The 22,824-nt window shown below is 39.5% G+C and overlaps 1 protein-coding gene across 2 annotated transcripts in view; it reads left to right on the top strand.

Moving 5' to 3' along the window:
- The window catches only part of LOC124126401 (protein mono-ADP-ribosyltransferase PARP14-like), a 79,567-nt gene that overhangs the window by 12,374 nt on the left and 44,369 nt on the right, over positions 1–22,824 (top strand). For both annotated transcript variants that reach the window (XM_048393432.1, XM_048393431.1), the window contains exons 4-8: positions 3,992–4,225; positions 5,292–6,557; positions 11,193–11,254; positions 12,232–12,453; positions 18,269–18,490. In XM_048393432.1, coding sequence (XP_048249389.1) covers positions 3,992–4,225; positions 5,292–6,557; positions 11,193–11,254; positions 12,232–12,453; positions 18,269–18,490 — 2,006 coding nt within the window. The remainder of the gene's footprint in view (positions 1–3,991; positions 4,226–5,291; positions 6,558–11,192; positions 11,255–12,231; positions 12,454–18,268; positions 18,491–22,824) is intronic.

The following is a 22,824-nucleotide window of genomic DNA, read 5'->3' as shown; positions in this document are numbered from 1 at the left end:
AAGATGTCCAGCCAACTATCAACCAGAGATGTCACCTGCTTTCTTAAATCTGCTTTAGGATCTCTGAGCCTGTCAAGACATCTGTGCTTTCTTAGCCTGTCAAGACACTGGTACTAATTCAGCAAAAAAAAGGCACCACATATAGACAATGTCCGTTGAGACAAGACAAGATCTTCAGACGTAGACAATAAGTCTGGCTGCGTCAGCTTACACAAGGCCTCCGACGTGCCAGTCCGTATTTTGTCATGCCCTCACCCCTCAGACAACAATTGTGCATCTACCTATCAATGCCATCAAGGGCGAAGTCGGCCTTCTTAAGGGGAAGGAGAGGATTTTGATTAATTGGGGGCAACTCTACCATCAACCAATCCTATGGACCTCGACTGTTGCCTAAAGGACTTCTAACTTGATGCCAACCCTAGGCATAAGGGGGGACTGCTCTGAGCTTTGGTCGAAAATTGGATGCTCGTTACGTCTGACTACTGGTTGTTTGAACAGGATACAAACTGCATTTTCCTTAGTGTCTTGGACTTGAATCCAGACCTATAGGTCGTTGATTCCATTTGAAAGGGACCAAGATGCGTACTTGGCCATTCAGGCACCACTAGAGAAGGGATACCAGCGGAGGTTTCTATTCCGGGTGCCCCAAAAGAATAAATCAGACATGCAAATGATCATTGACTTGAAGCTTCTAAACAGATTACCTTGTACGTCCACCCAAGTTCCAGATTGAATCAATAAGAAAATTCACAACTGCTCTCAGGACAGGGCATTGGTTAGTCAGCTTAAACTAACAGGACACATGTTTTCATGCCCCCATCCACCCCGATTACCAGCGGTGCCTCTGTTTCAGCACCCCTGTTTTCCCATTTGGCATATCGATACCCCCATGGTTATTCACTCAGATAAAATTTCTGATCATCAGCTTTGCTCATCTCCATTTCATCAGACTGCACACCTGTATATTGACGATTTCCTTTTAGCTGATCCTGACAAGCAGCAGCTACAATGGACCACAATGTTCTTGATACAGCTGCGGTCCTACCTAGGGTTTCCTTATGTTTATCCGACGAAGCTGGAGTTTGGCCTGCAGTACACATGGGGGCCAGGTTCCAGTTAATGTAGGGAGTGTTGTGTGAAGTCACTAGCGATAAGACAGCCTTCAGTCAGACCTTCCGATCTCATTGTTGGTAATGGTGTTGTCTTGGGATATTGACTTCACTCCAAGGTAGAGGTGAGCAATATGACTGGTATACAGGTTACCTTGTGCATCCACCTCACAATACAATCCTTACATATCGATATTTTCCAATACAGTCACAGAAAAATTAATATATAATTTAATAAATGATACCTACTATCTTGAGGCATTTGGATTGACTGGGTTCTTTTCTAAACCATGTAAACACTTCACAATGTTTACATTAACAGTCCATATTGATGACATAATTGGACGTCTTGTTTATCCATACTACCCATCTTGTAATCTGAAGACTGGATTATTGAATGAAGAAGTAGCATTTCAACAGTATGAATATGTGTAATTTGGTGCCCAACATGTATTGCAATACAGCTCACCGTATCGCGATCTATTGCAATACGATTTATGTGCCAATACACCAACCATACTCCAAGGCCTCATTTCCACTGACTTTAAACTTCGTCGAACTCAATGAGATCCCTTAATGTTGAGACCCGTGAAGATTCCGGGGTAGAATAGGTTTTCAGCAACCCATGCTTGCCGTAAAAGTTGACCATGCTTGTCTAAAAGGCGACTAATGGGATCGGGTGGCCAGGCTCGCTGACTTGGTTGATGCATTTTATCAGTCCCAATGGCGTGGATCGATGCTAATGACATTAATCACTGGATTGTCTGGTCCAGACTCGATTATTTATAGACCGCTGTCATATAGCTGGAATATTGCGGAGTGTGGCGTAAAACAACAAACCAACCAACCAACCCTTGATGTTGATGCCCTGGTATGACCATCACCAGCTCAGTTGAATTGAGGGATTGTCCCAATGTCACTGGGGGCATTCCCCTGACATATCCTCCACCAGACAACCACCTTTACACGGATGTGTCGGGAGAAGAATGTGGCACTCATTTGGACAGGAACCGTCACATCAACAGTCTTGAGAGGCTTGTGATTTACCGCGCAATACAAACCTGGGCACTTAGGTTGCACCTGTCATCTGTACTAGTTGCTGCAGACAACATGACAGTAGTAGCATACCTACAATGACAAAGGACTCAAAGTCACAATGTTTGTTGAAGGACACTATACATCTGTTCGGCTTGGCAGACTTGATCGGCTGCAAATTGAAAGCATGTCACATTCTCAGTAAGATAGACATCTTGGCCGAGAACAAGGTTATGTTGACAGAGTGGTCTCCACAACCCCAATACTTCAAGTGGATAACATCTTGAGACATTCCCCATCTTGACTTTTTTGCGACAAGCTTCAATCTCACCCTTAATGTCAGTCCACTACCAAATCCACTAGGGATGTTTCCTTTGGCCCCTGCTGGACAGAGTCTTGAGAAAAGTGGAGGCGTCAGACTGTGTCATCATTCTCATAACTGTTGCATTGCCAAACAGAACTTGGTTTCCCAGACTGTTGCCCCATCTCATGACAGCACCACTCTAGATCCCACTACATAAGATCTGCTCTGTCAGCTCTTATTGCACATATTCTCCACATTCTTATATTCTCTACGCCTGGAAACTATCCGGCAAAAATGTGATCTTCCGGTTTCTCTGGCCTAAATGCTGTGGTATGGCCTCCTCTGCCATCTGCGATAGCTGATGGCACAAGTTCGGACAGTGGCGGAAAGGAAGTGGTTGGGATCACATGGACGTAAATATTCCCATGGTAGCAGATATTTTGCTACATCTACGCCAGTAGAAGAACTTCAGACATGGTGTGATTGAGGTTAATACCATTCAGGTTTAGCATTTGTCCATCAGCACCCATCCAGTCCTAAATCGATTCATGAAGTAATTTCAACTGGAGGATATGGAAACACCCTGCACAATCCCCAACTGGAATCGTCCTATCATCCTGTCTGCTCTTATGGAGGCACCATATGAACCTATGCAAAAAGGCAACTCTTCTGCAGGCTTCAAAGAAACCTGGCTTTTTGGTTGCCATGGCAACATCGGCTAGAGTCTTAGGGCTTCATGCCATCGACTTTTCCTCACTAACTCATGCACCCGATTGAAGTAAAATCACTCTGCGGCTCTCCGAGAGGTCATTACCAAGTATCAGACCATGGCAGATCATTGTCTGCATGATAATGGTTATCAGAAGATTCAAGGCATCAAACATCCTCTGTATCTCCAGGGCTAGCATTTCGGTAAACCTACACTAACCCTGGACATATTCCCATGGTTCTCGGGACATCCTTTTCATCATAATGATTGTTTTGTGTCAGTCATATTTTTCAATGTTCAATTTAAAACTCGATGATTCTCAATGGGACTGGCCGCCATGTTGCTGTTATTGCCAACCCAACATTGAGGCTGGTTGCCAACTCGCATTCTGAGTGGTACATAATTTGCGATTGCGAGAACCATGGGAATGGATTCATGGGTAAGTGTAGGTTTCCCTAAATGCTCGCTCTGAAGGATGGGCATCAGAAAAGGATGATTTTGCGAAAAACAGGATTTGTCTTTTTCTTAGAATATGTTCACTAAAATTTGCTGGAACCCAACATAATGTTTGTCTCCATAATGAGGTTCAACTGGTTGCATCAATATGTAGCCAGTAACAAGAAAACTTAGATATTTTTTTTATATTTCAGATTAAGAGTGTCATTGAAATGTAGTTTCTTCTTCATATTTACCAGTTAGTTCTCATTTTTTGTGAAGAAAAAAATGTATATGAATGCTGACAGAAACATTTGTTAAAAGACTTTCGTGTTGACAATTTTGAACTGTTAACTACACATCTTGGTGAGCTACAGAGGTGTGATACTATGTTTCTAGATTGGGATTCAATGGAGAAGATGGTTAGAAAAAAAAAATTGGAAAGTGAAACAGTGGGAATTCAACGAATTGCTCATACACAAAGTATTTGTGTGCATGGAAGCTTCAACGGGAACCAAGAAGACTTATTTAGAAATTATTTTGAGAATGAGAAGAGTGGAAATGAGAAGTGGCAGGTGACCAGAGTTCAAATCATGGAGGACTTGGTGGTTGTGACATTTGAGAGTCCAGAAGGTAGGCTGTGTAGATTTCAGTAGATTGCAGGATTCGCCAACTCGGGGTCAACCGATATTTTCCAAATCTTTTCATGTTTTTAATCAAGGTGCTCACCTGATTTGTACCCCTCAAAGTAAGACACAATATAGATTTTGAATATCGATCAGATTGTCTTGACTGTTCCCTGCCATTTTGTTTGAAGCAAATGCAAGTGATATGAAAGGTGTAGTCTGATTGGTCAATAGGAGGGACATAATTCATAATAGCCACTGGTGGCTATTCTATATGAAACTTTGTACAATTTCAGTCTAAGCCTGTAATGGAGTCTTAGTTCTTTAGAGATTTTAAAATTGTGTTTTATTTTATTATTTCAATTAAATGGCACACCAATAGACACTGCAAGAAACAAAGCTGTAAAAGCTTTCATAGAAGATGTACAGTAAACTATGTTCATAACTAACACGCTTAAAATAAACTGACTGATATGACAAACTTATTTTTTAGTCCAGGCCATTTGTTGTATATATGCTGTAAATATGCTTATAACGAACTGCGCTTATTTCGAACTAAAATTAGTGGTCCCGTTGAGTTTGTTATAACTGTAGTTTACTGTATTAGAAATTCACCAGGTTTTGAGGGGTCAGCATACTCACAACCATACTCTGGTAACTACCCATAAAGGGTAGGGCTGCAACAGCACCTGCCTGTATAACAATGCTCTACAATACAATTCATGATATCTAAATGAGGTTTTTTTCTGATCAGTACTGTGCAAACTGTGAGTTTTTTGTTATAAAAATTAATTAACATAGGTTACAATAAAAAAAATTATTGTCTCCCCCAACCCCAATTTTATCTCCATTTGTGATGAAAGCATGTGACAATATTGCCTTTTTGGGTAGAATCTCCCAATCTTATTCTTGCTGTAGAGGTGATGTTGAAAGTGTAACTTAGGTTTACCTATCTGCATGTAACAGTCAACTTTTGGCAACTTGCAGTGTTTGTGACAAAATATCTCTGACAATATATGTACAATTTAGTGACCGCTGACACATGTCACCAGCCAAATGTTTTCTATTTTCAGCTGTGGAAGCTGTGCTCTCACAACCAACTCACCATGTCTCGGGAAAAACATGGAACGTACAAATTTTCTACACCGACATTGGATATGTCCAAGAAAGATCCATGATGATAGATACAGCCTGGATTTCAAGTATGATGTTAGGGGAAGTAAGATTGCTGAGAGTAACTGGATTCCTCGACACTTTGATGACTGAACTCCGACATCTTGAAGAGGCATCAGTTGAGGGGGACACCAAGGTGAAATTGAAGGGGACAGAGGCAGCCATTGACACAGCAAAAGATAAGATAACTCAATTACAACAAAAGATAAAGAGGGCGAAATTGGATTGCTCCGCTGCTAAGAAAAAATACCTTGAGAGTGAGTTTGGGGCGAGATACATGGTGGATGCACTCTCTCACAAAGGTATCAGAAGTGCTTGGGGTCCTGATGCAAACACAATTTATATTTTTGCGATGTCTGACAGGGATTTGCAAGACACAGTATCATGGATCAAGAAACACATTAAAGAGCAGCATTTCACTGTCCCAGCCATGAAGGAAGACACGTTTGCTGAAAAGTTCAAATCTTTGCAGCAAAAGTTGAAGGAACATCCAACGGGATCATTCAGTTTTGAGTTATCTCGTGATAGCAGATGTATCATTGTAGTGGCACAACATGAGGTTTCATATGATGTTTTTGAGTCAATTATATCCTGCTTTCCTAAACCAGTTGCCATTGAAACCATGCAACTGCCGTTTTCAAAGTGTCAACTCAGATTTATGCAGACACACATGCTGGACAAGGTGCAGCAGATGAAATCTAAATGCAGGGTCCAGTTGAATTTCAAAGAAGAACAATGTCAGCTTGAGATCAAGGGTGAAGGGGAAATGATTAAAAAATCGAAGAAAATGTTGGATGAAATTGTTTTAACAAATGATATTCTTCCACTTGGATCAGAGGAATCAGAAATCCTTCTTCAATCAGGTCATGTTCAGAGTTTGCAAGATCATGTTGAAAGAACTGAAAGATGTACCATCTCTCACAAGGTAATAGGTGATATGCACAGCAAGGATACACACCCCATCATGGCAGCATCAGGTGCAACTGGAGATTACAAAGAAAAAGGATGCGGGAAGGATCATAGGTACAACGGAGGTCAAAGCCATGCACATGATCAAGAACCTTCTACCAGGTGGTATGTTCCAATCCCTGATTTGCAGGAAGACAAAGGGACAAATGGAGATGGTTGGCAGACTGTCCACCCAAAAAGTAGAAGGGCTGGCCGCAGTGAGTATTTAGTCCACAAATTTCATGATCTTTTGCATCAGTGAGTGTTTGCAGTATCCTTGGGGTGTTGAAATCGAAACAGTTTTTCCTCTGGACAACCTAAATGGTTTTAGTTAATGGTAACAATGGTCCTTATTTTATCATTTAATGATATATATGTATACATCTGTCCTTTGATAGCTAATTAAAAAAAGATCAAAGGTTTCAACACCTCAGTCAGTTTCTGCATAAAATCAGAAAAATACTCATTCTTTGGGAACACAAACATGACACAACAATAAGTGTTCCTTGGATAAAAGTATACCATTAATACAATTTGACATAGTTATGTTTTCTTTTTCAGTTAAAAAACACAATATTTATAGTGAAATGAAACATAGTTGCAGTTTTGAAATGACATGCAAATGATGGAGAAGAGGTTTTTTATGACATTTGTCAAGGTAGTAATGCGAATTGAAAACAATAGTGACAATGAGAAAACAAAATACTACTTTAATCAATGGTAGTAAACATGCAAAAGCAACTCTCAATCTTTCTGGAGTCAAATGTGTAGAATGTGATATACAGCCTGCTAGAAATGAACTATATCCATCAACTATACTTTGGACACATGTTTGTTTATGAATTAAATCACATGAACAAATAATTTTGAGATTTAAGTTGGTCATAAGTGAATTATGACCCATGACCTACCTAAAAATGCCCGTCATTACATGGCATTGTTTCAACTTTGGATATCGCATCAAAATTCCACAAACTACACTGAAAGGCAAAAGAAACGTCATGTGGATGTATCATGTAATTATCTTTATTTTCAAATGCTTATATATGTAAGTAAAGACATCGGAGAAGGTCAGTGTTTGACCCACATGAAATTGACAGTCTGTGGAATGTTTTTGCGAATTGTGAATTTGGGGAGGCACCAGAAGACATCACAGCTGGGGGGTTCAAAATCAGAACCTGGTTTGGCCACCACGGGCGTTGACTACAGCCACACATCTCCTGTACATGGAGTGGACTAGCCTGTTGATGAAGGCCATTTGGATATGGGCCCATATCCTCACGATGGCTACACGCAGTTCATCTGCAGTTGTCGGCCTTGGACGTATGTCGTTGAGTCGGCGTTGGATCTCATCCCACAAGTGTTCAGTGGGATTCAAATCCGGACTGAGGGCAGGCCAAGGCATGATTTGGATCTTGTGCTGCTGGAGGAAGTCCCTGGTGACTCTGGCAGTGTGGGGACGGGCGTTGTCTTGCTGAAAGGTGTGGTTTTAATGACGGGCAAAAAAAGGCACGATATGAGGTCTGAGGACTTGGTCAATGTAGCGGAGAGCTTTGGTGCCATTACCCCTGCCTGGAACAATATTCTGAAAGACCACAGGTCCCACTCTCTGGTTCAGTCCGATTCCACCCCAAACCATGATGCTTGGGCCGTCCCACGGGTCCATAACACAAGCATCAGCATAACGTTCGCCCCTCCAGACCCTGACTCTGCCATCCACCGTTGAAACACCATAGCGACTTCCATCAGTGAGGATGATTCTTCTCCATTGCTGTTGACGCCAATTTTGATGCTGCCTGGCCCATTGCATTCGGCCCTTTTGTTGATGATCTCTCAGGATGGGTACACGAGCAGGATGGTGGCACGAGATGTTGTTGGCAGTTAGGCAAAGTTGGACTGTATGATCTCGGATGGCATTCTGGTGGTTGCCAATGGTTTGCCGAGCTGTTTCACTGGCCATTCGGAATCGGATCTGCAGATGTTGGCGCATCATGAACCGATCTTGTCTGGGAGTAGTGACTCTAGGACAACCACTACGCGGTCAGTCGTCGGTGTTGTTGTGGCAATGTTGCAAACGATATATCGTTCTGACGTTGACATTGAATGCATTTGCAACGACCTGTGCACTCTGGCCTGCTTGCAGTCTTCCCATCGCTTGTTGTCTCTCAATTCCTGATAATCTTGGCATGGCTGATGAATTGAAAAAACGAAAGCAAGCTTAACGGTTTGGGGTGTCTTTTATACCCATACCATCCACGATATGCACTTGCATCATGTTTTTGACAAGACTTTTCCGCAACTGAGTCCCATTGCACTTTTGTTTGGGCAAAGCACTCCATTTTAAACTCAATGGACTTTAAGGCAACAAAAAGAAGCAGTAGAATGTTAAATGAGTTTATTGACCACAGAACAGGTAACTGCCAGCTTCTGTTAAGTTTTATCAGTATTTTCAGAAGTGACGTTTCTTTTGCCTTTCAGTGTATATCATAGGGCATTGTGATGTGATTGTAAACTTTGTGATACAGGGCGGTACGATAACTTTAGTGCAACGATAGCTTTGTGGAATGGACCCTCGAATTCTAAAGGCGAACCGTTGTATTAGATTAATAGGTATCAACATTTTACGTGTTTGAAGTACTACTCTGTTACACTCAATTGGAGTAAGCCGTGGATCGCATAGATGTCTGCCTATTCACACACAACAGTGAATTTATTTTTTAAAATATGCAAGAAATAATTAAAATACTAAACTCACTCCCATGTAATACCAATTTAACTCATGAATAGCTCTGGTATCTCACTCGCTTTTGTTCCTTAGATACCAGAATTATTCACTTGTTTCACAAAATTGGTATTACACGGGAGGTCATTTGGTATCCGATATTAATTATCATATAATTTTGTGGACAGATGTGTGACCAACAAGAGGGGTAACGGCAGTTTATTTAATGTCTGACAAAAAGTATGTGTGTCAATCTTGTAATATGTTATTTTCAAGTTCCTCATGCAGGATATTGGAGCCTTGCCTGATGGGCAAGTTATACAGCTATGTTTCTGAGCCAAATTCACACATTCACATTAAGTAAAGTTGAACTTAAAACACAGGTCAGGTTCAATATAGACAGACAAATGTCCATAATTAATGGATCAAAGTACACTTGATAGTTTCAACACATGCTACAAATTAAACATAAATAACAGTCACCTCAGCAACTTCATCTTTCACAGTCAAGAGGAATGTTGCAAGTTGCCTGTGAGATATGTGTCCCTTAGGCATGCCAGATTCTCCTGGATTATGTTTCCAGGTTTGTCAGCACCATACCTATGCTTCTGGGTTTCACTGAAGTGATGAATGTCTAACATTTGCATCACTTCGGGCTTTCCAACCTCATCAAGTCATGTGATCACATACATACATATCATGTGATCATGTAGACTGATGAATGTGAGTTAATTATGAAAGCTCTCTAGAAGGACTAGATGTTTTCCAAAAATAATCTTGTAAGTGCTGTGGACCACCCGAATATAAAGTAAAGTACGGTTATAAGCAACTCAAAGGGACCACTAATTTTAAGAAAGAGAATTTATGGGTGTCAGCTCCTTTATTATGAGGAACACATTTTTATTATTATGTGTAGTTCATAATAAAGAAGTTGACATCCATAAATTCTCTTCCCCATGCAAATCACTTCTAAATGCCTTTCAAAGACACTAATTTTATCTGTTGTTCATTATATGCATTTCGACCATCAGACATCTTGGATCAAGTCATGTAAATAACAAATGTGTGCACTGAACATGTACAATGTTTATTCAACATACATAACATAAATAAACACATGTTTCTGTGATTTTGGTTTGAAGGTTCGTTGAAAGATGGATTTCCTCACTCTGGTCATCGCATTTTATACACAGAATATATCCACTTCAAAGGCTATAGCCTAATCACTGTTTTACTATTGAGGATGTAATTTGAGGACAAGTTGTCAGTACTTAAGAGTAAATCAATTGCCTTCAATTGTTTATTAACACTTTGAACAGCCACGCTTGGGTGGGATGTTTTGACTGGTAGATTGGTGACACGTGAGGAGCTCAGCTCAGGGATTAACAGTTCATTATACACTACATTATCATTGACAGAGTACACATGGGACCACAAGGTCAGTTCGCTATATTCTTTCTCGTTATGAGCGTGTTAGTTATTACAATCAACTTTATATGATAAAACATACAGCAAATGTCGGAGACCAAACGAACAGTTCATTAATATCCGTCAGTTCGTTATAAGCGTGTTTGTTATAAGTGAGTGAGTGAGTGAGTTGGGTTTAACGCCGCTTTTATCAGTATTCCAGTTATATCACGGCGTGATAACTTAATGTGGGAGGAAAGCCCGAAGTGATGCAGGTCTCAGACGTTTACCACTTCGGTGAAACCCACGAGCACGGGTATGGTGCTGACAGACCTAGAAACATAATCGTGGCGAACAGGGATTCGAACCCACAATCATAGCTAGGTTTCTGGCGTGCCCAAGGGACGCAACTCTGCACAGCGAATCGCGGCACCTTAGACGACTGGGCCACCCGTGCCCCCGTGTTTGTTATAAACGTAGTTTACTGTATACTAGTGGAGACTCTTCTCATAAGGGACTGGGGTTTATTATAGCTCCCCCACCTCTTTTTAAGTGACATGTTTTCAAATACCAAATACATGTAACATTTCTTCATGACACCTTTAAACCTAAAATATGTAGCCTTGTAGCTAAAGTTGGACAAATGGTCACACAGTTGTCCTAGAAAGTCCTCAAAATAACATGAACATTGTTTTACAAACCTTCTGTTGATTTTGTTTTACAGGATTTGTAACAAGTTCAAGAATAACTATCAAACTAAAGAAAGGAGAGCTTGCCAAAGAAAAGGTAAATCGGTTCAGGAAATGACATCTGATCTGTCCATAGATTTATGGTTTGTAAGCAGTAATTACTGTTGTAAATTTAGACATATTATGTTAGTTATTGAATGGTTTTGTTTCAGATTTTGTTTAAACTCAGACCTATATGAGATTATCTAACAGTGCCTTGTATGGTGAAACAGTGTCATTTTTGACTGAGCATTACAAATAAGATATATATTTTTCTCAACTGGAGATGGATTTTATACACAAATGAAGAACAGTAAGGGTATCTTCAAAACCTTGAGGACTCATTTGTTGTTGCGTATGAATCTCCTGGCCTTGGGTTTCTGGAAACAGGCCCATTGTTTTCATCGGTAATAGGTGACTAGACCCCTAAATATTGTAATCAACAGGGATGGAAACAACCACTAGCCCCCAGGCCGGACCAGTTTAATGTTAAAGATGTCCTAAGGGATGGTAGAATTTCATAAATTTTGGAGGTAATGCTGCTATGTTATTACTGTTTGGGCAACCTGAATCTCTGAACTAACACACATGATAGAGAGATCATATATGATAAGAATTCCCAATTTTCAGGTACCGTATTTGACGTAATAAGCGCCCAGGGCGCTCTCAAAATTAGAAATAGGGGGCTCTTATTGGAATATTATTTTGGTGGAAAAAACAGTTCAAAGATTCATTTCGTGGTTTATGCTGACGGCCTGAACTGTTTAAATACGACAGATATATTTTTCCAGAATTTAATTGCCCATAATTAAGGGTGCATATTACACACGGGTGCGTATTATACACAAATAAATAAGTCTTGTGTACATTGATCAATCGGAAGGAGTGCTAATTGGGATTGTTCAGTTGCCAATATATTAGCAAATATCACCGTGGGTGCTTATTAGAGCGGGGCGCTTATTACATCGAATACGGTATTTTAAAGGCAGGGTGGTGTTATGTGACTGAAGTAACTGCATCTCACTTTTCCACCAGGCTGATGTTATCATCAACACTGTAGGAAAAGGTTTGTCCTGGAAGGCTGGACGCTTATCAAAATCCATTGTTGAAGCTGGAGGAACGAAGTTGCAGAATGAATGTGAAGGTCACAAGAAATTGATAGAGGGACGCTATGTTGCGACAGGTGGTGGTAACCTGTTATGTGGACATGTCTTTCACTGCTGTCTACCTCCTGCCCAGGATTTGACTGCTGGACAGGTAACATATTTTGATTATTTTAAGATGAAAGGGATGATTTCCTGCAGCAACCATATTGGAAATATTAGTTTGATCCACTGAATTTAAGAATTTTGAATGCATTCTTTTGTGGTATTCACAACTACATATTCTAATAAGGGGGCACTGCTGGCCCAGTCGTCTAAGGCGCCACAATTAGCTGTGCAGAAATGCGTCCCTGTGCATGCCAGAAACCTAAATTTGTGGGTTCGAATCCTCGTTCGCCCCGGTGATGTTTCTATGTTTGTCAGCACCATATACATGTTCGTGGGTTTCACCAAAGTGCTAAATGCCTAAGACCTGCATCACTTGATGCTGTCTTCCCACATCAAGCTGACACATCGTAATATAACTGAAATGCTCTTCACAGGGGTGTTGAAACTCACTCACTCACTCAATCAATCAATCAATCAATCAATCAATCAATCAATCAATCAGCCTGACAAAGCCATACAGAAAATATCCACTGAAAACATCCTTTTATCCAGTATCTTGGATGCAGGCATGTGCAGAGCACTCTTCTCCTTCCCACAAGGAGGAATATCTTTTACATTTTTCTGTTTGTCATATTCACATTCACAATGGCAGGGATAAGCTAAATGGATGTATAATTGTGCATGTGTCAAGAATTGACTAAAACGAATTAGTAGATGACAGCATGGCAAAAGGACAGTGCTCCAGGAATATAACCTATCCTTTCCTGAAGCAAGGGAGTTATGTGATTGTAAAAGTCAAGATCCCAGCATTGCTGAGCTTGGCTGGAATTTCTGGGCTTGATTGTAGCGCCACCAGTGGCTGTTACGAGGTATGTCAATTCTTTGTCCTTCCTATCACTTGCATTTGCTTCAAACAAAATGGCAGTGCCCAGTGAAGATGATCTCATCGATAATCAAGATCTATATTGTAATAAAACAAGTCTTACTTTGCAAAGTACATCAAATCATAAGATCACCTTGATTAAAAACATGAAAAGTATTTCTGTTGACAGCATGTTCATGGTACACATGCTTTTCAAGTCCTGCAGTCAACTGAAATCTGCATGGCAGTTTCATGAACCGGTTGTTGATTTCGTTACACGATTTTGATTGGACTATGCATAGACTTGTTAGTCCAGGCAAAATATAACTCCATTATTCCAGCCAAATTCGGCAAGGGTGGAAACTGAACTTATTAAGTCCTTTGCCTCGGTAAGATGGCTCAGTAACAGCACATTTAGGAAATAGTAATTAAGGTTCCACATGGTCTAGTTCACGATAACTATGCAAGTAAAAATATGTCTGCTGAAACACCAGTAAAATCTCTCAGTAATTGCGTACAAATGACTGAACATAAACACCCTGGATGCAGAGTAATTTTTCTGATTCACATTATAATAAGTTCTGAAAAGTGATAATGGGCAATTTTGTTTCCAATCTTACTTCCCTTCAATAATCCGTGAGGTGCACTTACCAGTGGTCCCATCTTAAAATGACAGTGCATTTGGCATATGCCTTACAAGTGGTATTTGTTCGGGACACCAGTGGACTGTAAGCCCGTAGAGCCTTCACACCCTCCGCCTCTATTTTTAATGGGGGCGGTCGGGTAGCCTAGTGGTTAAAGCTTTTGCTCGTCACGCCGAAGACCCGGGTTCGATTCCCGACATGGGTACAAAGTGTGAAGCCCATTTCTGGTGTCCCCCACCATGATATTGCTGGAATATTGCTAAAAGCGGCGTAAAACCATACTCACTCACTCACTATTGGTAACATTCGTGTATAGGCAGTTTGTCTTTCCGCCTAAAAAATGATATAGCTGTTGTCATGTCCTGAAATACATGTTCCATGATTCAGTGATACATCAAGTGAGTGAGTGAGTATGGTTTTTACACCGATTTTAGCAATAATCAAGCTATATCACGGCGCGGGACACCAGAAATGGGCTTCATACATTGTACCCATGTTGGGAATCGAACCCGGGTCTCCGGCGTGACGAGCGAGCACTTTAACCACTAGGCTACCCGACCACCCCTGATTATATTGTACAAGAGAACTGAAGCTAGGCAGTTGGATCAACTGGTCATTTATTCGAGTTCACTTTGTTTATGTTTTGCTGTCAATATTTAAAGTGTTAATCTTGATGTTGAACATCCCACATTTGAACATGAAATATATGTTAGTTGTATACATATCCATATAAATCAATAGGTATCTGTGTTGCACAATGTTATGACATTAAATAAGATAAGATTATATTAAAATCAGATTTGCTATGTCATGTCTATTAAATAGACTTAATACTACAGCTGTAAGGGAACCAACTAGTCAACAATGTTGCCAAAACAAGAAGCAACACATATCATATACAGCTACGCATTTAGAATATAAAGGGTAGGTTTGTCGGCAGGATAAAGCCAACAGATAAAAATGGTATCTGTTTGGGTGTATATACGGATAAAGATGCAAATATGAAAGGTCAGGTAGGTATTCTTCTTTCAGTGTTTACAATTAAACATGGCATTGCCCTTGTCAGATGGCGATCAAATCAAAATTAACCATCGGGAATCTGGAGAAACTACATGGATACTTGCTATCATTATCACAAACAATAATCAAAGATACTGAAAATCAGTGTCTTAATGGGACATACCTAGGGCATTATACAAGTTTTGGAAACTTTGGAGATATAAATTGCGACACAATTTAGCAAGGACACTCCCCAGGATCACTTTCCATATCTGTCTTGGGGTCTTTTCCCCATTTTAAAACAGTTGGATTTGGCTGAAATATGTCTGATATGTTACCTTATTTCATTTTCTCTGTGTGTGTACATCTGACTGCACTTCGTAACGTTATGACAGGGCTGGCAGATGCTAAACAAACATTACATCTCATCAGGGTATGAAACTCCCAAAAATTTCAGCCAGACCACAGGACTGGCTAGCTGAAATACTTGCCAGCCCTGACCAAAACCTGCCTGCCCACTATAATCATATGTTTCTCAGGATAAGCTAACGGGGTTTTCCTTTTGGTTACATTTTATCATTCATCTTTACATGTGAATTAATGCTTATCATCGGGAAATATTTTGAATATTTTCACATATGAAATATAACCCGACCGTCGGGCAGGGGGATTTGAAAATCTGGCAGCCCGAGTTAAAATCAACCCGTCTCGGACGGTCGGGCAGGCAGGTATTTCGAACACTGATCTCATAGACTATGGTTAGACTAGATTCCCTTTAATAAAGGGCAGTTCTCATGCATGCAGACCGATAGCATGTGGAAACATTGACTGTTCTCACTGTCTGACTGACAAGTCACTGACCTTCTGACGCAAAATATATTCATGTGTACATTCTAGGGAACTTGCAATATTTAGGTAATGTTTGTGAGAGATGAAAACCGACAGAATTGAGAAATGACATTATGTGATAAAGAGGTTATGGCGCTTGTGTGTTTTCACCAAGGCCTGCCAAATACAATGTTTATTCCTAATATGGGATATTTACCATCGCAAAACACACTATATGTTTATTTCTAATATGGGATATTTACCATCGCAAAACACACTATATGTTTATTTCTAATATGGGATATTTACCATCCCTAAACACATACTGAACTGGTGCCTTTTGCTATTTAGGAATTTTAGAAATTTATATTTTTTACGTTTCCATGGCAACTAGTTGGATTTAAGTTTTCATATAGGGTGGGCTCACTTATGGAGTAAAACAAATAAACTGTTAAATATTTCCTTGCCAAATATTGCATGTCTATATATAAAGCACATACTGAACTGGTGCCATTTGATATTAAGGAGGTTTAGAAATGCTTATTTTATAATTTCCATTGCAGCTATTTTGACATGGACTGATAAAATGTTGGGTCAGTTACCTGGTTTGGGACCATAACGTGTTAAAATGGGCGGGGGATATAGATGACTTCATCGACTATACGCTTGTTTAGTTATTGTTTCTTGTAATTTGTCATTTGTTTGCATAAGAAAAACCCACAGAAACACACTTGTTTTACTTTCCATTTCATATAGATGCGACCATGGTGGATCTTTTGTGGGTAAACAATGTATGCTTCTTCAAGAACATTCAACTCTTGACTCATTTCATACAGAATTGCAAAGTTACTTGTGGTTACTTTACAGACTGCTGCCGGGGGGATATGTCATCTCTCTGATGACTCTTGTTTCTTGTTAACACTCACACCCGAAGTGTGATGAAATTTAGTATGTGTTTAATTGGAAGTGGCACTCAATCCATATGTTATGTTTTTTGGTGATATATTAAATTTTGACCTTTGTGTTTAACCATGCTCTTAATTTTCTCAAAATGCATGCTTTACCTGTCAGCATCATCTCCTCAAAAACCACAGGACCTATGAAGCTGAAACTTCCACACCAATTATAATACTTCGAGTCCACTTTTAGTATGGCAACTGTAGTGTTTAGGTTCTATATATATTCATTATTTGGATGAGACATGATACTTGACGAAAGACTAGACTAGGACATCAATGCGACAAACAAAACACCAGACGACACATTCCCAGAGGACATTTAATTAACAAGTGAAAACAAGGTACAATTAACATTAAACAATCTTCTGCTGAACACTACAGCAACCACAGTGGCACCTTGTTCTGAAGGTGATGTAATTTGGTATTTGTTTAGTTAGCAGTGGGACTTAACACACGCCAGACACCTATGATTGTGGGTTCGAATCCCAGTTTGCCCCGATTATGTTTGTAGGTTTGTCAGCACTATACCCGTGCTTGTGGGTTTCACTGAAGTGGTAAACATCTGAGACCTGCATCACTTCGGGCTTTCCTCCCACATTAAGCTGACACGCCACGATATAACTGGAATACTGTTAAAAGCAGCGTTAAACCCAACTCACTCACTCACTCACTTTTGACCATGCTCTTATATTCTCCCGAAAAGCAGATTTGGCTGTGTTAACTTCTTCTCATCTGAAATCTGAGTCTGAGGAAGTTTTAAATATTACAAGGATGTTTCTTCTTATTTCATATTTTGTGAAATAATTAGGATTTCTGTGTTAGTTACTAAGCAGCCCCATGTAAATAAATATTATATATTCCTGCCTGTGATCAATAGAATACTATGGTGACAATTCGTTTTGAACCCGAGGATAACATCTACCATGTAAGTAGGGATGCTTTAAGATTTTGCTTCTTGGAAGCATTCACTGTATGTCAGTGAAACTTGGTACGTCATTCTGAGCTCGGAAAATGCCTTATAAGTTACCTATTTGTAAGGTCAAAGTCACAGTGAAGACCTTTCGTATAGTATGTTTGTCATTTTCACTCAAATGCCTTTTTCTGCACATATCTTTAGTCTTATGCATATAGTGGTTATATTATTTGAATAGTTATGTATGACAAGTGATGAAAATGTTATGGCTAATTATGAAATTGAGGGTGACGTTTATTAAGCATGTTAAACCACATATAACTTTCTTATTAAGTTAACAAGAGACATGGGATTTTCTGTTTAAAATATATCTTGCATTACACATCTGTTTTTCCAAAGTTATCAAACCAGAAGTGCATGTAAGCATGTGGCTTTCCTGTTGCTGTAGCTAGAGCCGTGGGATTTTCTGTGTCATTCATTATCTCAACAAGAAGTAATGTTATTGAGCCTGGTAATAATGATAATGGGACGACAACAGTGATGTCTTTAGCCTGAATATAATATTCAGGGTATAATTAATTTAAAAACATTTATTTTTACATGTACATATAACATACATATATTTGAACCATTTTTTTTCTTGAATATACTTTCAGAAAATTGAAGATCTTATACAACAAATGTTGAAGTATGCAGATGTGCTGAAAGCCAGCTCGGTGTCATTCCCAGCTCTTGGAACAGGAGGACTTGGCTACAACCCTAGTGTTGTTGCCAATGCGATGTACAAATCTGTTCGGGAATATGAAGAAAAAAACTCAAGCTCAAATATTCAAGAAGTCAGATTTGTCATATTCCCAAGCAATGACAACGTTTTTAAGGTAGCTTCATTTTCTGATGTCATTTTTCGAACATCATTTAAAGATTTAAATATTTGTTTATGTACCTGCTAATTTGTAACATAAGTTGTAGCAGTATCATGAGGGGTCAGTCTCTTAAAATCAGATCTAAGTTCTTGCTGCAGCTAAACAAAGAGGACATCCCATTACGGGTCATGTCAGAACGACCTTTCGCGAACTTTGACCAACCACTGAAATGACAAACATCAGCCAATTAGAAAGCAGCTTTCTCGAGTTTTATGGCACTCGTTTCAACCTGGCAACTTCCATTTCAGAATACGCTTGAAAAATATGTTGGCACAGTTCTCGATTAAAATTTTGAAAACTGAACAAACGAACATTCCGAAATGTCTAATATATGGTTAAGATTGTATGACAGTACTTCCCACGTACTGTGCAACACCTCTTCATAAATGTTAATTCCTCGGAAGCGAGAGATAGACGATAATGGCTCCCAAAACTTTCTTACATTTTAAATAAGCTTAGGTTTTACACTGACACAATGTTTTTCCCCATCTCAAAAAACATTATCAGCTGATCACCACAAGCAGAAAACACTGGAAATACTAGGTCAACAAATCTGAACTGAAGTACGCAATTCAATCCCATTATTATTCTATCTGGTATTATAGCTAAAATGGATTGAATTATCATTAAACCGCTTGCATGTTATCAGAAATGAGCAGGCCACTGTAACTTGATAATGCCCTCATATTGCTTGACGACGGGCCATTATCACACCCCTTGTTAGGTGACGTCATAGAGATAGGGATAGGTGACGTCATGTTCAATAGTGACTTCATCTGGTTTGTTCTATGACGTTTCCATACTTGTACAAGTGTGTCAGTGACATTTGTGTTGATTGCACTAAATGTTTCAAAACTGATATTGTTGTTTATTTTTATTTGATAACAAATTCAATCCATTTTAGCTATAATGACAGTAGCGCTATTTTTCAGGGCATTTACATTTGCAGAAACCCCCAGTCTTTTCAACTGCCCTCCTTCGTCGGAAGACCTCAGGTTTCTACAAGTGATAATGCCCTGAAAAATAGCGTTACCCTCATAATAAAAACATGTTAATTGTATATCTGGACCTACATTTGTAATATATTTTATTAATTTTTGTTCAAAACTTCATTCTATATAGTCTATATAGTTTGTCAAAATCATGTGTGACGTGTGAACTCACCGCTATGTACAGCAACCACGGTCAGATTACTGCTGTTGATGCCTTGAAAAGAACTTAAGTTGCCAGAGAATGGATACACATTTGATAAATGTCATACTTTGACTCATTAAAAGTCATATTTGTGGCAATTTGACTATTATATGTTAACATAATGTTTTCTCAATCAAAATACATGTGGCGTGGGAAGTCCCTACGGTGACTGGTCAAATTGTTCCATACATAAAAATATCCTGCAGTAGCGATCACCAAGTGCTATGCGCTTATGGTTCTTATTATTTCAAATATATATAGTAAAAGCTGCAACTAAAGTAACACAATATTGGAATATATTTTTCCTGATAAAACAATAATTTCAATTACAATTTCTTCTGACCATTGCATCAAGATTCTTTGAAGTTGTATCATTGGGTACTTTTAAACTGAATCACTGGTAGATTGGGAGAACACGTGTGTTCAGCTATTTTCGGCTTTGTTTACAAGGAAATACTTAATCTCTTCATATAAAACAATGACTATGAGAGCAGGAAATACAATGTGAATAGTAAATCATCGTGTCTAGTTATGTTTTATATCAATTTTCATATTTTTATTTACCAAGTTTGTTATACCTGCTTGTTCACCTGAATTCACTGCCGGGACACGATGTGTTTTTTTTAAAGCGCATAACACTTGATAAATATTTTTTTACATTATGAATCATAAACAACAAGTATTGTAATCTGTTCTCAAACTCTGAAACGTACGTCGTAGATCACGTTTGTCTTCTACCCCTAAAGACTCAACAGCAGGAGACATTATCAGTAACCAAGAAGGTTAATGTTTCTGAAAAAGAACCTGAAGTTGAACTTTTCAGACTGTGAAGTACATTGATTATTTTCTGGTGTTTTGAAATTAGAAGTGTTTTGAAATGAAGTCAGAGAATCTTTAGAATTTACATTTTTCCGTTTCCATGGCAACAAGTTTGACTGTGACTGTGGTAAGACCATAAGAAGGTCTGGATAGCTATTCTCCAGGTGACCAAAGTAACAGAAGGGAAATGTTTAGTGTAAAGATTTATATCTATTTTTCTTTTAAGCAGAAATATTTAAGTTTAATGTTGAAGGTGAGCTTCAGTAACTACACTTGGTGATGCAACAGATTACAGCATATGCCATGTACCAATTGTGTGACATCCACTTATATCTTTTCTAAGAAAGGACCTGACATACAAATATACTGGCCCAAAAAAGAAATGCATAGCTGAAATCTGTTTTTCAAACTTGACTGTTATTAAAGATGAAGGCTTGAACTCAATATAAATGTCATTTCTAACTGTGAATATTGACTTACACTAATTTATTGCACCCGAACACAAAATTTGGTGACTTGTCGCCAACATACAGCATCTTGAAACCAAACTGGGAGAAATTGCATGGAGAAAAAGCTGTAAGCATGCGGCACGTGCAAATACGACAACTTAACCTTTATACCGATTGGTATACAAATTTGGCATTCCTGCTGCGAATCACTCTCCGATGTTCTGTATACATGAATCTCATGATGCCAAGACTGAATGAAGACTGTAGAAACAGAGCCACTGGGCGTCTGGAAGCTGGAGAAAGTCAGACATCAGTAGCCAGGCACTTTAACATGAGGCAGAGTATCATTTCTCGTCTGTGGCAGCGCTACAGACTCCACAACTCTACAAGAGATCGACTGAGACGTGGAAGACCCAGGGTCACACCTGCGGCGCAGGACCGCTTCATCCGGGTGTTGCATCTTCGCAACCGGACAATCAGTGCAGCATACACAGCTAACAATGTTCCTGGTCTTCGTAGAGTCTCAGCGCAAACCATCAGAAATCATCTAAGACAGCATGGGATACGGCCAATGAGACCATATACAGTGCCCGTTCTGCGGCAACATTATCGTTGTGCACATCTGCAATGGAGCAGAAATGTTCGACCATGGACCCTAGTGCACTGGAGAAGGATATGGTTCAGTGATGAGTCGCGGTTCATGCTGTATCGCCATGATGGAAGGATGCGTGTCTACAGACGGAGAAATGAACGCTACATTCGACACTGTATTCATGAAGTCGACCGATACGGCGGTGGAAGTGTCATGATGTGGGCAGGTATATCCGTGAATGGTAAGACAGATCTGGTGCACGTGCAGAGAAATTTAACTGCTGTACGCTACGATGATGAAATCCTTCAATGTCACCTTATTCCCGCCATTGACGTCACAAGAGAGATTTTCCAGCAAGACCACGCAAGACCGCATACTGCACGTGTTACCATGGATTATCTTGCCCACACCAATGTTACTGTGCTGCCATGGCCCTCCAAATCGCCTGATCTAAACCCCATTGAACATTTGTGGGATCTGCTAGACAGACGTTTATGACACCGACAGCCTCAACCACAGACGCTTCAACAGCTGAGCCATGCATTGCAGGATGAGTGGAGAAGGATTCCACAACGCCAGATTCGACGACTCATACAGTCCATGCCCAGGCGGTGCAGAGCTGTGATCGATGCTCGAGGTGGTAACACCCGGTACTGACTTTCGCACAGTGCCATCACAGACACAGACATCCCTGAGAACATTAAAAGACTGTTTGTAGTGTCAGAAACATGTGCCTCATCCTGTGTAAAATTTGGTTGTTGCATCTTCATTATTTATTGTGTAATCCTATTTCATTAAACATGTAATGAAACACTGATTAATCTGTTATGCGTTTCTTTTTTTGGCCAGTGTACAATGTTACAAATCCAAATTCCATGACATTGTTTTGATATCTAAATAACTACCCTGTGTACAGGCAGACAGATTAGATAGGAATTCTCTCATCAAGTTAGATGATTTATTCTCTAGAATTTGTGAGGGCTTGGGGGATTAGTCATCCTCATAGTGGATTCTTACAAAAGTTTACACATCGTTTTTCGATTCATACCTTAATGAACCAAAAAAATACACAGTCAATGCTTATAATTAAATTTGACAACGAAAATGTACAATAGTTTAACCAAAAACAGTTGTTTATATCAAAGCAGACAAAAATGATGAGTTTGATCCTCAGGGGTGTAGGAATACATACTGTGGCGTGACATGAAGCAGGTGACTGTTTGACACGCCTACAA

This window comes from Haliotis rufescens, unplaced genomic scaffold (genome assembly GCF_023055435.1).
Source record: "Haliotis rufescens isolate VD_foot unplaced genomic scaffold, xgHalRufe1.0.p SCAF_12, whole genome shotgun sequence".
NCBI classification, from domain to species: domain Eukaryota; kingdom Metazoa; phylum Mollusca; class Gastropoda; order Lepetellida; family Haliotidae; genus Haliotis; species Haliotis rufescens.
Note: the sequence above shows the minus strand (reverse complement) of the source record. Positions and strands in the feature narration are given on the sequence as shown.